The 14,498-nt window shown below is 54.5% G+C and overlaps 1 protein-coding gene across 6 annotated transcripts in view; it reads right to left on the reverse strand.

Annotated features, from left to right (window-relative positions):
• ZNF362 (zinc finger protein 362) overlaps positions 1-14,498 on the reverse strand; it is a 38,580-nt gene that overhangs the window by 8,393 nt on the left and 15,689 nt on the right. For 5 of the 6 annotated variants that reach the window (XM_044452343.1, XM_044452345.1, XM_044452344.1 and 2 more), the window contains exons 2-4: positions 5,094-5,157; positions 3,997-4,243; positions 1,832-2,153 (exon numbers count right to left, since the gene is read on the reverse strand). In XM_044452343.1, the coding sequence (XP_044308278.1) occupies positions 1,832-2,153; positions 3,997-4,243; positions 5,094-5,156 (632 nt within the window). In that variant the 5' untranslated portion in view covers position 5,157. Of the gene's footprint in view, positions 1-1,831; positions 2,154-3,996; positions 4,244-5,093; positions 5,158-13,632; positions 13,862-14,498 lie in introns of all 6 variants that reach the window. The other variant, XM_044452341.1, reaches the window with a different exon arrangement.

Raw genomic sequence — 14,498 nt, forward strand, 5'->3', positions numbered from 1 at the left:
CCTTGAGGCATAATTTTATTTATCCTTGCCACCTCTTGCCTTTTTCTGAGTGCAGCAGGCCCAGAGGCTAAAGAATGTTAAAGGAAGGCAGAAACCCCGAATTCGATGGGCCAAAGGCCTGGCACTTTCCCATGTCAGAGGAGAAGCCGGTGTGCTTGGGTCTTTTGAGTTGAAGGAGGGGAAAAAGAAGACACCGGGTAGGATTCCTGTTTTTAGATGGGAAGCCCCTGTGTCAACACGCACAGGTTCATGTCCTTGAGTGGGGCCATGCGGCAGAGCATGCGATGCCAAGGGGCAAGGTGAGAAAGGCCGGCAGGGTTGGCCTGGAACACTCGGAGCACCTCTGGGTCCCAGCAGCACCCATCCAGTGGAACGGCACCGCGCCTCCGGCTCTCCCTCTCGAACCGGTTTTGTTCTGGGCAAGAGCGAGAGGCGGGGGCCGCATCATGGCGGCAGGGAGCACAGCCTCCTCCGAAAAGTCTGCCATCACATCATCAAGGAAACAGGGCTGGAAGCAGCCCAGGACGGAGTGAGCAGCGGACTCGGCCACGGCGGCTCAGCAGCGCCCCTGTGTTTGTCCTGGGGAATGGACGAGGCGCTGAACACAGCAGGTTATGGGATCCAGCTGCCCACCCCAACGCCTTCTAGGAGTGGCATCCCAAGTTCTTAGAGTGGGGGGGGGGGGACTACACGAAGGCCAATGAAGCACCAGGGATCAGTGGGAACAGCAGGACATTGAGAGCTCTCCCACAGCTTCACACGGGCCGGCCGTGGCTCCCCAGCCCGCCCTTCTGCACCCCGCTCTGCACCCACGGAGGCCTCGCTCTTCTTCACAGTCTCTGCGCGTGACACGTTCTTCCCTGTGACTCTGAAGAACGGCAGTCACAGGGAAGCAACCTGGCTTTATCCCCACTCAACGCACCGGCCAGCAGAGTTCCCAGCAGGTCTTTAGAATTTCAGCTCCCATCAGCGCCAGCCAGCACAGTCAGCGGGCAGGGGTGATGGGAACCGGAGTCCCAAACTTCTGGAGGATCTCTGGTTGGAGAAGGTGTCTCTCTGGGACTTTCCCACCCCGGCCAACCGGGCTGGATGTTGCTGGAGACAATATACTGCGCTAATGAGGCTCTCCCTGTGACTCCAGCAAGCAAGTTTTGATGCTGCGACGGTGCATGAAGGGGAGACAGCCTGCATGTTCAGCATTAGCTGCCAGGCATAAGACGTGGGTCTCCTGAATTCTGCTAGCAGGCTTCAAAGGTTTTGTTCCACGAGAAACAGAAGCGGCCAACACGGGAAAAGAAGTGAAGCCAAGACCGAAAGGATGGTATCAGGAAATAACCCAGAGCGCAGCATGGGCTGGACCAGGCTGCTCCAAAATACCGGCAAGGCCACCTGCGGGCTGAAAGTCCTCCTATGCCAAAAACGGCACGCGCTTGAAAATGAGGTGTGGAAGGAGTTCCAGCCTGAGGCCAGGTGGCATCTCGGAGAGGAGGAGCCTAGTCGAGCGCTGGGCTTCTGTGCGCTGTTTTCTAGATGCCGTTTGTGACTGCATCGTTGCATACTGCGTGCGTATCCCATCTTCCCCCCAAGACACCACGGGGGATTCATGGGCCTGCCTCCTCCATTTTATCCTCACAGCCCCCCTGTGGGGTGGGCTTGCCTGATGCACTGCCCGCTCTCCTGCCAAGGGCTTCATAGCTGGGTACTATGAACCTGAACTCGGAGCCTCGCCGGACCAGGTGTAGCTGTCTTCCCTGCCCGCTCCAGACATGCAAAGCTCCCAGCATTCCCCTATCCTGCCCACCTGCCCGCCCGCCCGCCCTCCCGGACGCACCTGTACGTTTTGCCCTCCTTGCCAATATCTCCTGAGGCCAAGATGGGGTAGGGCACCACGAGGACAGGCGGACCCGATGGGTTCTCCGCCTTGATCTTCTTGCGGCCACGCTCCGCCTTGGGCGCCCCCAGCAAGCTGTGCCCCTGGATGGTCTTGATGGATTCCAGCAGCGGGGGGCTGGTGATTCCTGAGATAAGGGTGGGCGAGGAGGCGATGAGGCGGCTCTGGCTGGTGGAGGTGGGCGTGGAGGGGGTGCTGGTTCCCGTCCCAGCGCTGGATTCTGAGGTACTGACAGCTGGGGCCCGGGAGCCCAGCCCCAGACCTGCAAGGCACAGGAGGAGACAAACGCCAACTTCAGGACGCAGGCCGTGGGGCAGCCATTTTGTGAGAGTGCCCATGAGCCTCAGAATTCCAAAGTGGACTATACTGCAGGGTTGTCAGACACTGCATCCCCCACTTGCCCTCTGGCAAAACAAATCTAATGACACCGGGGCCTTAAATCATCAGCATCAAAAACTGCATTTCTCTCCCACCCAACAGTCAAAGCTCTCTGGGTGGCTTAAAAAGGTAAAGGTTTCCCCTTGCCGTTACGTCCAGTCATGCCTGACTCTAGGGGCGGGGCTCATCTTCATTTCCTGGCTGAGGGAGCCAGCGTTTGTCCGCAGACAGTCTCCGTGGTCGTGTGGCCAGCATGACTAAATGCTGAAGTGCACGGAACGCTGTTACCTGCCCACCGAAGTGGTACCTTTTTATCTACTTGCATTTGCATGCTTTCGGACTGCAAGGTTGGCAGGAGCTGGGACGGAGCAACGGGGACTCACCCCATTGTGCACATTTGAACCGGCGACCTTTTGATCAACCAGCCCAGCAGCACAGCGGTTTAAACCACTGCGCCACCTGCAGTCCCTCTCTGGGTGGCTTAGAGCACTATAAAAACATTATATATAATGCAGATATCGACAAAGCAGCATAAAAATACCGTACAAACCCAAATTTAAAACTAATTTTACAAGGCTACAACAGCTGATTCAAATTAAATCACAAGGCATGTCAAGCAGTTGGCAACATATATTAAATAAGTTAGTGTAATACTAAAAAGTAAAGGGAATTAAAGCTGATGAAAACCCCCACCACAGAGGGCACACTTAACCTGGTGCCAGCAGGCCAGGCCTCAGTAGAGAGCTTGTCCCACGACTGGGGGCCACCACCGAGAAGGTGCTTCTCCCTTTGGCCCCCCACTGGGTCGCCCCCAGAGGTAGAGGCCGGCACCGGACCTGGAGCACAGCATCTGCAAAGGGCACCGAGCTGATTTCAGCCAACAATCTTGGTGCCGGAGGAGCACTGTGGCTCTGCATTCCAGGGATGCTGAATGCCTGAGGACCAGATTCCATTTTGGAGAAACTTCTGGGAATGGGTGGGCCAAGCGACCCATGCCTCGCAGCCCAAATCCCTCCGTGAAAGATATTAGGAGGCATAGTACCCGGAGGAGGGCTTTCTCTGCGGTGGCGCCCAATCTATGGAATGTGCTTCCCAGAGAGGTCCGCCTGGCGCCGTCGCTATTTGTTTTTCGGCACCAGGCCAAGATCTTTTTATTCCAGTGATATTTTAATAAGTTTTAATATTGGTTTTTTCTATGTTTCTAATTGTAGCCAGTGTGGGCCGGGGATTTTATTTATATCTTATTTTATGTTGTAAGCCGTCCTGAGGCTTTTTGAGAATTAGGATGGCATATATTTTAAATCAATAAATAATAATAAATCGCCTGCTGTGACCAGCCTGTACTGATATTTGCTTATTTCATTTCCCTACCACCCAAGCTGGACTTCCCTGGGAAGTTTGCAACAGCACATGTGGTGGGGGGGGGCTCACACAACTCCCCCCCCCCAGCGGTGTCACTGTTCCTCTAATTTTCTACTCTCCAGGAGACCTTTCACACGGATTGTTCTGATGCAGGACTCTGGAGTGCCCCGTGCTGTGCTGTGGGTTAGGGGCATGCTGCATGGAGAATTCTCCGCTTGCAGTGGGGCTGGGAGAGTATCTCAAAATCTGCCACCACCTTCAGAGAAGCCCCGAAGGGGGAAAAGGGTGGCGCAGCACAGAAACCAAGCTGCCGGCTCTCATGCCCCACCGAAGCGCCAGCACGGGCCCCTGTGCTCGCGGCTTACCCGTGACGGTGCTGGTGGCCGGGCGTGCGTGCAGGGCCACGTCGGGCTGGGGGACGGCCTGGGGGTGCAGCCCGGGGACTTGCTGAAGCTTGGGAATGGACATGATGGACTGGCTGTTCTCGGCAGGCGAGGGGGGCACCAGGAGAGGCTGCTGGGACGCCACGGAGGTCGGGGGCAAGTGTGGCGGTCGGATCTTCTCTGCCATGAGCTGCTCCTTGATTTTGTTGATTAGAACCAAGTTGTCCAGCTGGCGGAGAGAGAACAGACATTTTGCAATCAACAGAGGAGGAGGCCCATCGCCTACCCTGAGCCTGAGCGTTGCCATGCTCTCGGTTTCCAGCATGAACCGTGGGGATCTTAGGAAGTGGCCACATAGCGAGGCAGAGGCTTGGTCCACTTCGCTCAGTGTTGCAGGCACTGACTGGCAGCAAGCGTTCTCCAGGGTTTCAGGCGTGTTTTTTTCTGCCCCACCTTGGGTCAAACTGGGCACCTTCTGCATGCAAAGTAGAGGATCTCTGCCTCGACTCCAGGCTTAGAGTGGACGGCTTCCAAGAAGGATATGTTCCTATGTAATTCAACCCTTGGTTCAAAACCATGAGGACTGGAATCTTGCTTTATTTGTAGGGAAAGGGCATTAGCTCAGTGAGAAGGCAGGTGCAGGTGGTCTCTGGTTCCGTTCTCAGCAAATCCTGGTAAGGATCTTTGGAAGCTGGATACAGTAAGATTCGGAGCTATTTTATTTTTCATGATTTAAGGTACAACCTGCAGGCTTAGCCAGAAAAGAAGGTCTGAAACTCCTTGGCATGCCCTTTTGTCTGCCTAGCATGAACAGGATAGTGCCTTAATTAATTCCTTATATTTTTAAACTGCTGAATTACTCAAACACTCTGAGCAGCTCACAAGACAAAACCATAGAATGCAACCACATAATAAAACATCACATAAAAACCTTAAATAGACCAAAAAGGACCCAGGGTCATCTTCACTATATGATACCTTTCCACAGGGTGTATTTTGCTTTTTGGTTCTGTCTATCAGTAGACTGGAAAGTTATCTGCAAGGGTTGAAGAGACTGCTGCAAACTGAAGGGACTTTACCTGGCTGGGCATGGTGGGAGGGGGTGGCCAGAAATAGGGGTTGTTAAAGCGCGGTTCCGCCATCCTGAGGAAAAAGCAAAAGAAGAGGTGGTTATGGGTCAGAATAGCACCCAAGCTTCTTGGAAACCCATAAAACCATTCTGTTCTCCACCCCCACACTAAGCATATTCCAGACAAGACAGGGCCAAATAGGGAAAGAATCCAAGGAAGGTAAGAAGCAGTGCGATTACATGCTTATATCCTGTCCAGCTATTCCAAGGAAGCTTCAGAATCGCCTCCTCCTCTCCCTTCTCTCCTCACAACAGCCCTGTGAGGTTGGACAGGGTGAGGGTCAGTGACAAGGGAGCTTCAGGCTGAGGGGGGACTAGAGCCGGGTTTTCCCAGTCCAACACCCCAACTACTCAGCACTGTCCCTTTTACCGAAGCTGTTCTTAACTCTTCAAAGCCTCCATTACCGGGAAGCGTAACACCCAGCTGCAATCGCACAGTTAAGACACAGTTTTAAAAGCCAAGATACAGCAAGAAGTATTTAAGCACACCTTCAATTTCATGTGGAATACGCGACATCATATTAAGGCAACAAAGACCCCGGTCGCAACAAACAGGGCCTCGCTCATCTGTCCGTCCCCCCCAAAGCCAAACCCCTGCGGGGTGCTAAAAGTACACGACACCAGAAGCGAGACATCTGGCTCCTTGTCTCAGCCATTACAACATTAAAACTAGCTAGCATTAAATGAGTGTTTTCACTCTGCTGGGTCCATTTAGACCCCGGATGGCTTAAATGGGCATTTATCTAATTCCTCCACACCATTCATGTTAATTGGTTGATGAGACAAATGCCTTTTTCATGAAGCCCTCAAACAAGACCTCAAGAATAAGGAAGGAGGCCCCGACATACGGCTTTCTGGAGAGCCTCAGAGCAGCAGAGGTCAGACTGCAGGTGCCCCAAGTCCCCGGCGCAAGGGCTAAATTTGTGCCACCAGGTGGCCAAATCCAGGCTTGAATGGCACCCAAGAAAGCCACGCCGCCTCTCCCTAGCCACTGATCTTCCGGTGGCTTCCGGGTGTCCTTGCCACCGTCCTCCCCATTCCACAAAGTACTCCATTCCTGGCAGAAAGGAGAATGCAGTGAAAATGCACTGCTCTTTGGCGTCTTTACTCCTGCCTTCGGCCCCGCGACTGGGCCTGGCAATTTCTCCAACATGGATCTGGGCCTCAGGCTTGAGGAGGATCCGCGCGCCTGGGTGAAGGGAAACACTCCACAGCTTTTTGACACCGCTTCCAAAAGGCCGAGAAGAGCCATGGAGGCCCGAGGCCCCCAGCAAGTGGCCCCCAAGGGCACAAGGAAAATAGCGGAGGTTAAGCACGGTCCACAAAGCTAGGCAGGATGGATCCACAGGACCTCCTGTATCCAGGGAAGAATGCAGTGTGTGCGTGCCAGGTGCATCTGAGTTTCCAGGCTTCCCACTGGGGCAGCTGCTTGGCTGCAGTAGGAACCACAAGTTTCCAATGCAATCCAGTGCTGAATTTAATTTGAATGGACTGAAGAGTCGATTTTGCCTTCCAAGCAGCCTCCAGATGTTTGGACCACAACTGTAAGTCTTCCGTGCTGGCTGGGAATGGAATTCCGAAATATCTGGAAGGCACCAGGTTGTCCAAGAGAGGAATCCAATGCAACAAAGCTCTTTTCTTTCATAAGCAAAACAAACAGGATCCCCATATGATTTAATGTTTCTGTCCCAAGTATTTGTCCTGAAATATTTTGGGGGTGGGAATTAAACTACACACTGTGATGTGAGTACTTATCAAAATGTAAAGGTTTTCCTGAGTGTAATTCCCTCACATTGTTCAAATTGGGGTGGGGGAGAGGGAATTAGGGTCCTGAAAATGGTCGAACCACATTAATCGTCGGAACTGAAAGGACGCTGCACGAGAATAACACTCCTGCACTTCAACTCGCTTCCTCTAGGTCGTGAGGGCGCCTTCCATTTCATGTTCATTCCCTATCAGTGCAAGTATTCAACCAAAATACATGCATTTTTCACATGCTTGCCAGGGAGAATTACCCAAGAAATGTAAATTGCAGCTTTTAAACTACCCAAGCCTGCCTTATCTCATCTTTGCAAATGCATCAATGAACTTACAACATGGAAAACCGCTGGGTGCCCACCCGGCTCTCTGCTCTCAGCGGGTGCGGATCTAGTAGAGTTCCTAGTGAAGGCCCAGATTCACCCCGAAATACAGGCAACACTCCTGCCTAAATTCAGGGACAAGACTGGGTCTCCTCCATCCTTTGGAGAACAGGCAGAACTGCCTCCATGAAATATTCTGCACAAAGAAAGTAAAATTCCAAATCCCTCGGTCACTACACACTATAAAATTCCAAATCCCTGGGTCACTATGGCCTACACTTACTTATTTTATGCCATTTTACCTTGTTTCTGCACATTCTGATACGGTTCTGAACTTCTCGGCCATCTGAAAATACGACTCATTCTGAGATTTCAGCAGAAATCATGCTTACTCTTTCAAGTTTGTCTTAGCAGCGTAAGGGTTTTGCATTATTATTACCACCACTATTATTCATTATTATCAATAAAAAGGAGATCTCATATTACTGGACTTGAATTCTGCACCCAGCCGACCAGATTCTGCCCCTGCAATTGCAACACCCCAGAAATACACACAGCCCACCTTCTCCCAACTTCTCGTTTGGAAATCATGCTTAAAATATTATCTGCGAATGTGCTATTTGCAAATGCAACCACAAATAAAATAGAAAACACCGACTGATGTTGCTGTCTCTTGAACCAAATACTGCAGAAATATTACAAACTTGGCATAGGTGGTACTTTCTCCCATTCCACAAATTTAATCATACTAACACCATGTCCCAGCTCAGTTAAAACGTCTTTCTCCATTAATATCATGCATCCAAGTATTTTGTTAGAAGCATCCAGTTTTTCTGCTGGTGGAAGAATTTTGGGACTTGTAGCCCAACCATCTGGAAAAGGCAAATTTAGACCGAGCAAAGATGATTAAAGGGAACTGGTCAAAATAAAGCCAAAAGAAAAAAACACAGAGGCCTTTTGGTGCATTCTTAGCAAGAGAGGAAGTCCCTTCCAAATCCTTCCTCTGGGACACTTTTCATCGAAGGCCTTCACAGCCATAATGGAGGCAGCGAGGCACCCGGACGCCTGATGACTGGGTTTGGGCAACAACCTAATGCAAATCCAGGGTTTGGTGTGCATTGTTGCTGAACCACGGGTTGTTGTTGAAATGCAAATTACCCTGTTGTCTGAACTCAGCTGCAAGCCAACAAACCATGGCTTGCTAACCACAAAAAACCCATGAAAAGAACATGGTGCTTGGGTTGTGAAGTATGGGTTGTCCATTGTGGTTTGTTATTCCCACCCCGTTTTAGACAGCACAATCTCGCACAGTTCAGTGGAAAGCCACACTCGATCCATGCCCAAACTTTGAGCCAGGGCTATGGAATCAGATCAGGATGAATCTTTCTCTACTGAACACCATCAAGAGGCTGTGCGGCAGCTTCTGGTGCGCATGGGCACTAGTGGCCTGGGCGGGCCTGCCACCACCCCTTCCTTGGATCCCCTTTGATTTTTGATGATGCCAGCCTGCCTCCCGTAACCACGAAGATGGTTCGTGCGTGCATGTCTGTCCACACCAGGACCATGAAATCTGGCGGGCATACTAATGAGACCCGAGTGATGAGCACCTTCAGGGCAATTTGGATTTTTCAAAATGCACTCATTTTAGTTCATGCAAATAAGTCTTTGGGGCTGAAGACTGAAGTATTATCTCCAGCCACTAGGTGGCAGACATTCCTAACCAGTTTGGAAGTGACTACGGGAGGAAGGCAGGGGAAGCCAGTGGGCTGGAGGAGGGGCTATGCCTGCCCCTCTACCCTCGGGCAACTTCCCTTCAAGATGGAGCCCTTCCCCAGGGGGCTGCAGGGGTGCACTCATGCAGGGGCCATTCCTACGGTGCCAGTAGGCACAGCTGCGCCCCTATGAGCTGAGCAGAACTTCGCTGACTCGTATCTTTGCTGTGTAAGACGAAGGGCCACTCCAACCTGCGGACAGCTGGCCCCATTTGCTAGTTAGAGAAACCGAGGACTGCTCTGGGGCCTTGTGGGGAATGGAAAAGGCAGTTCCCAATCCCTCACAGGGGCGCTAGCTGGCATGCCTGAGCCCCGCCCCTCCCCGAGAGAGACGGATACAGGGCCCACTGAGATCGGACCCTACACAGGGCCCCTACGCAGACCCACTCAGGGCTTCAGGCCAAGTGGCCCCCGAAACTCGGAGACAGCCCTGACTGGGATTCGCTAGACTGGTCACCAGCTGTGGCGGCAGGCAAAGGCCACACCATCATCACACCAACATGCAAACAAGTCCTCGCCTATGGCGAGCAAAAAGAGTTTCTAGGTGAACAACGCTGAGAACATTTATAAAGGTTGAAAAGTCATGTGCATATCCTTCCTTGCCCCTTTCAGTACTTTCAGAACATGCCACAAAAAGGATGTGAGGATGGCACCAAGTTAATAAAAATGGGGGGGGCGGTGTGCTGGGGTGAGAATAATTTTTGCAAGGCTGCAGTCACGGATCAGAGAAAGGTCAGTAGAGGAAGCCAGCATGGCAGCAGCTGCATGAGAAGACTGTGGACCGTACTGGAGATGCAGCCCCTTGTGGACCCACAGATCAGGAATCTCAGGAAGGAGTCCTCCCCCCACTGCCCCCCCCCCCAGTGAAACTCTGGCAGCTGCCAAGGAAGGCTGCGATGAAGAGCTGATGAAGTCAGCTCTTGCAGATGCTTGGACAAAGTTCTCAAGTCAACAGCAACACTGGCACTGCAGAATCAGAGCCATCCGATCGCACTGCCCAAAGGATCAATTGGCCGAAGGCACTCCCTGAGGAAAGGGGGTGACAGCTTCTGGAACTGCCTGGTGTCAGGAAAAGCTGAGTGATGGGAGGCCAGAACAGGAGTACAAAATGGGGTGAGAGCGGAGAGGGAGACATCCCTCCCTCCCAGCCGTGGCTATACAGCGCTCCAATGGCTACCAGTCCTGCTGTCCAGGAAAGGAGCAGAATGCTGTGGAACATGGCAGGAGGGCGCTGCTGGTGGCTGTGAACAGAAAGCTGGAGGAGGTGGGACCCGGTCTGACCCAGCGCAGCACTTCTTACGTCCTCAAATTCAGTACCCGCTTCCAGATATCCCCATGGAAAGTCGCTCACACAAGCAGAACAGTTCACTTTCTGGTCACCGGGCAGGCAACAGCTAAATCAACCATGACCCTCCGGGCAGGGGAGGAAAGCACGAGAAGAGAGACCCAAACACTCAGGAGGCGCCCGCAGGCACTGAGCACGGCCGGACAAGGGAGTCCAGGCCGAACCTGCGAACCCCACCTGCTTCCCACAGGCCAGGCAACTCTCGTCCCATCCAAGGCCTTGGAGGTGAAACGGAAGCATTACTTGCGAACTGCAACAGGAATTCCTAGTGAGTCACACCATACACTGTGGGATCATTTACACTCCTGGGAGTTTAATGTACCCACCCAGAGAGGAGTCGGCCTGCTGCATCTCTGTATGAGTTCCTGCCCACTTTTTTATTTATTTGTTTATTGAAGGCTTTTATAACCCGTCCAACTACTGGCATCTCGGGCTGGTTTCACAATAAAAGCAACAAATAAAATGAAGCACAGCATCCAACACCTCAATATAATAAAACCCACGTTAAAGCCTATTCGACATTAAAATAATGGGAAAATAAAAAAGTTTTAGCCTGGTGCCAAAAGGATTAAAGTGTCAGCACCAGGCAGACCACTCTGGGGATCGTATTCCATAGATGGGGCACCACTGCAGAGAAGGCCCTGCTCTGGGTAGCCGCCCTCCTGATCTCCTTCAAGGAGGGCTCCCAGAGCAGGGCCTCCACCTCAGATCTCAAGAGGCAGGAGGGCACATAGGGGAGAAGGCGCTCCTTCAGGTATCCCGGACCCAAGCCGTTTAGGGCTTCATAGGTCATCACCAGGACTTTAAATTGGCCTGGACTTCAACTGGCCGCCAGTGTAACCGAAGGAGGACCGGCGTTATATGTGAGCACCTGCCGGTCCCTGTTAACCAGCAGCTCTATTCTGAACCAACTGAAGTATCCAGACCATCTTCAAGGGCGGCCCCATGTAAAACACATTACAATAACCCAACCAGGAAGTTACCAGAGCATCTTGCCTCTTCCTCATCCACAGCCAGGAATTCTGCCCCATCTCTACGACTCTGGCAGCAGAAACCCGGAAGACCAATCTGCAACCAAAGCCGGATGGCTCAGGCAGCCAGCTGGTCACGCCCCACGAACGCAGAGAACGGGGTGCTTTACCATGTGGCCTGAGGGGCTGCAGCCGGGTGCGGACTCCGCATGCCGAGGAGCTCCAGGCCGGAGCCCATCGTTCCTGGCAGGGACAGAGAGGAATCTTCTGGAAACCCCGCAGAGCCGCTGCTGTTAGTCAGTGTCAAGACTGGGGGAAAGGACTGGCTTAGCAGGCGCAGCTTCCCAAGGTCCATGGATCTGAGCATGATGCACCAGGCAGCCTCTGCTCAAGAGACCATCACCGCTCCCCCCACACAAACTCTGCAATATGAGAGGGTAGAACGATTCGGATTTCTCTGATACACAAAGAACCCGAACCTTTGTGTTCAGATGCTCAGTGCTCTCCCGAGTCGCGGTTTGCACTGAGCTGACCAGAGCTTCTTGGGGCAGCCAGAGCAGCTCAGCCGACGGCTGCAGGGAACTGGCACCGGACGCAGCCGTGGATGAAGTCTTGGCATCGTGGGAGAGGCCTTCCACCCTGCTCGCAATGCCCCTTGCAGCCAGAGCCCCAGTCGGCACGATCACCGTGGCCCAGGGTGGCTTCCCTGGGTAAGCCACGGGCTGCTGCCAGCCTTCCAGGCATCTTTGGCATATCCCAGCCAGTGCTGCAGCTTGTCATTTCTTCTGAAACGAGCTCTCAACATGCGCCAAGAATCTCCCAAAACCCACAGGCTGTTTCGGAGCAAACCACGCCAACAAAATCTCCTCACTGGGTTTGGATGGAACGGCAAGCCACGATCGCGACCTGAACATCCAAAACAGCCCCCTCCCCGGGTCATGGCCCACTGTGGCTTCCATAAGCCAGATGGGACTACTCAGTCGTGGGAATGGACCCATTGCCATGGAATAGCCACACACATTCTAACCTATGAGAAAGATGGGATAAAGGAAACGTTGACAATCTGTGCCACAGCTGTGACTGGCCAGTTTGGGCGAGGCGGGATGGATGGGGAACCCCAAACAGGTCCTGGAGCGGAAGGGGTCATGCTTCTCCACACATCTCGTAATTCCTGAGGATGGGGCCCTGCTGAAATGCCAGGAGGCCGTTTTTGCCTTTCCTTCTGCTCACCCCATGGCCTCTGGCACAAGGGGAGCACCCCTTCACTGATCCCGCAGGGTGGGCATGAATGCAGAGCACGTGGGGGGGAGAGGAGGCAGGCGCGAGAGAACGCAGGGTGAGGGGCTGGCGGATGTGGGGGAAGCACACCCTTGCGACATCAGGGGGGAGTCCTTCTGTCAGCCAGTGGTCCAAAGTCTATTTCTGGGGAGCCATTTTCTGGGGCAGGTGGGGCAACAAGGACGAGAAAGGCCATCACACTGTCGCTGCCGCTAGGTCAGCCTTGAGAAAAGCGAGTCCGAAATGCACCAAGGCCGGGGAGCCAGCGGTCCCTCAGCAGCAAGGGAAAGAGGGCTGGGCTGTGGCAGGGGAGGTGGCCCTCTGTAGCGTCCTGGGGGGCTGATCTGGGACGCCAGGTGGGCGCATGCACACAATCTGGGAAGGAAATGTCAGATTCGGGATGGATGGGGAACTAAGGAGCAAGGGCAACCCCTAAGGGCACCCACCCCTCAATCTCTCCCAGGTAAACTTTGCTGCAAAAGACAAAAAGAAATAGGGAATACCGGGGGGAACGTCCATGCGGCATGCTACAGCTGCGGGAAAAGGCACTTCCACAATTTGCAGCCTCGGCTGAGCCTCCACAGGCGGACGCAGGATATCTCTGCTCGCGGCGGGGAGGCCGCCACTCTCATCCCACGCGGGCAATCACTTAGGGAGGGGCACATCGCTGGCAGAGCATGCTGGGCCGCCCACCATTTTGGACGGCTCTAAAAGGGGGCTAGGCAACTTGGTGCAAGGGAGGCCGTCGCTGCTTCGGGACTGCGGCCGTGCGTCTCTGTACACCGGCTGCCGGGACTTGGGCAGCGGGGAGCCGATGGACCCAGGTCCTGCTTGTGGGCCACTGTGAGAGCCGGATGCGGGAACGGACCAGCATGGCGGCTCTTCTAAGCATCCGGTCTGGCTAGCCATGCGGAGCAGGCGGCTAGCGGTCCAGTCCCGCAAGGCCCCACGCGAGTTCGTACACCTGGCGGGGTCCGCCCAAGCTCCGCGCTGCGGCCCTGCGAAAGGTAAGGTGTTAGCGGTGCCACGGTTTGGTACTCACAGGCGGGCCTCGGAAGCCCGGTGGCCGCAGCTGCCCGAGGGGGCGTGAAGACGATGCTCCAGGCTGGCGGGTGGCAGACGGTCCCCCGCGGGGGCAGGCGGGGGCGGGCACCAGTCCCCACGGCTGGGGGGCGCGCGGGCCTTCGCCAGCTCCTACCCAAGTGCTGCTAATACAAGCTAGGGCCCTGGCGGGACGGCTTTGCCTGGGAGGCCCGCTCTGTCTCGCCCGGCTGCAAGAAAGAAATAAGACGTGTTTCACACAGAAATGGCGGCCACCCGTCATGCACGGAAGGGGACGCGCTGACCGAGAGCAGGCTGGGGAGCGGCGCTCGGGGACACGGGATCTGGGCCTCCGTGGGCGCCCGCAGGGCCGCCTCCACCGGGCGCCCCATGGGGCCAGCAGCCCTGCCGGCAGCACGCACTCTGCCCTCCCGCTGTGGCAGGTCCTGCGAGCGGGACCCGGGCGAGGAGGGCGGATTGATGGAGCTCGTGCCGGGGGGGGGGTGAGGAAGGGCCGCTGAGGCCGCCACCACGCGGAGCCAAGCTCTGCACAGGCAGGGCGGGAAGGGGAGCGAGGCTCGCGTTTCGGCCCTCCTGCACAAAATGCGCGGCGCTGCAGGACGGAGAGATCCGCGGGGTCGGCGCTGCATCGGTGTACCAGGGAGGGAACAGGCACAAAGCAAAGAACATGTGGGCCCCCAAGGACCCAGGGACCCAGAAGCAGCCTGCACCTCAGCTTCCTTCCTTGGGGCTGAACTAGAGACCTGAGCCTGGAAAATGGCTTTCTATCCCTTTGCCAATGGGGCTGGACCAACTCCAGTTTAGCTGCTGCTAGAAGCAGCGCAGTGGTTAAGCGTGCAGGACTGG

This window comes from Varanus komodoensis, unplaced genomic scaffold, assembly GCF_004798865.1.
Source record: "Varanus komodoensis strain SLA01 unplaced genomic scaffold, ASM479886v1 scaffold71, whole genome shotgun sequence".
In the NCBI taxonomy this organism is placed as follows: domain Eukaryota; kingdom Metazoa; phylum Chordata; class Lepidosauria; order Squamata; family Varanidae; genus Varanus; species Varanus komodoensis.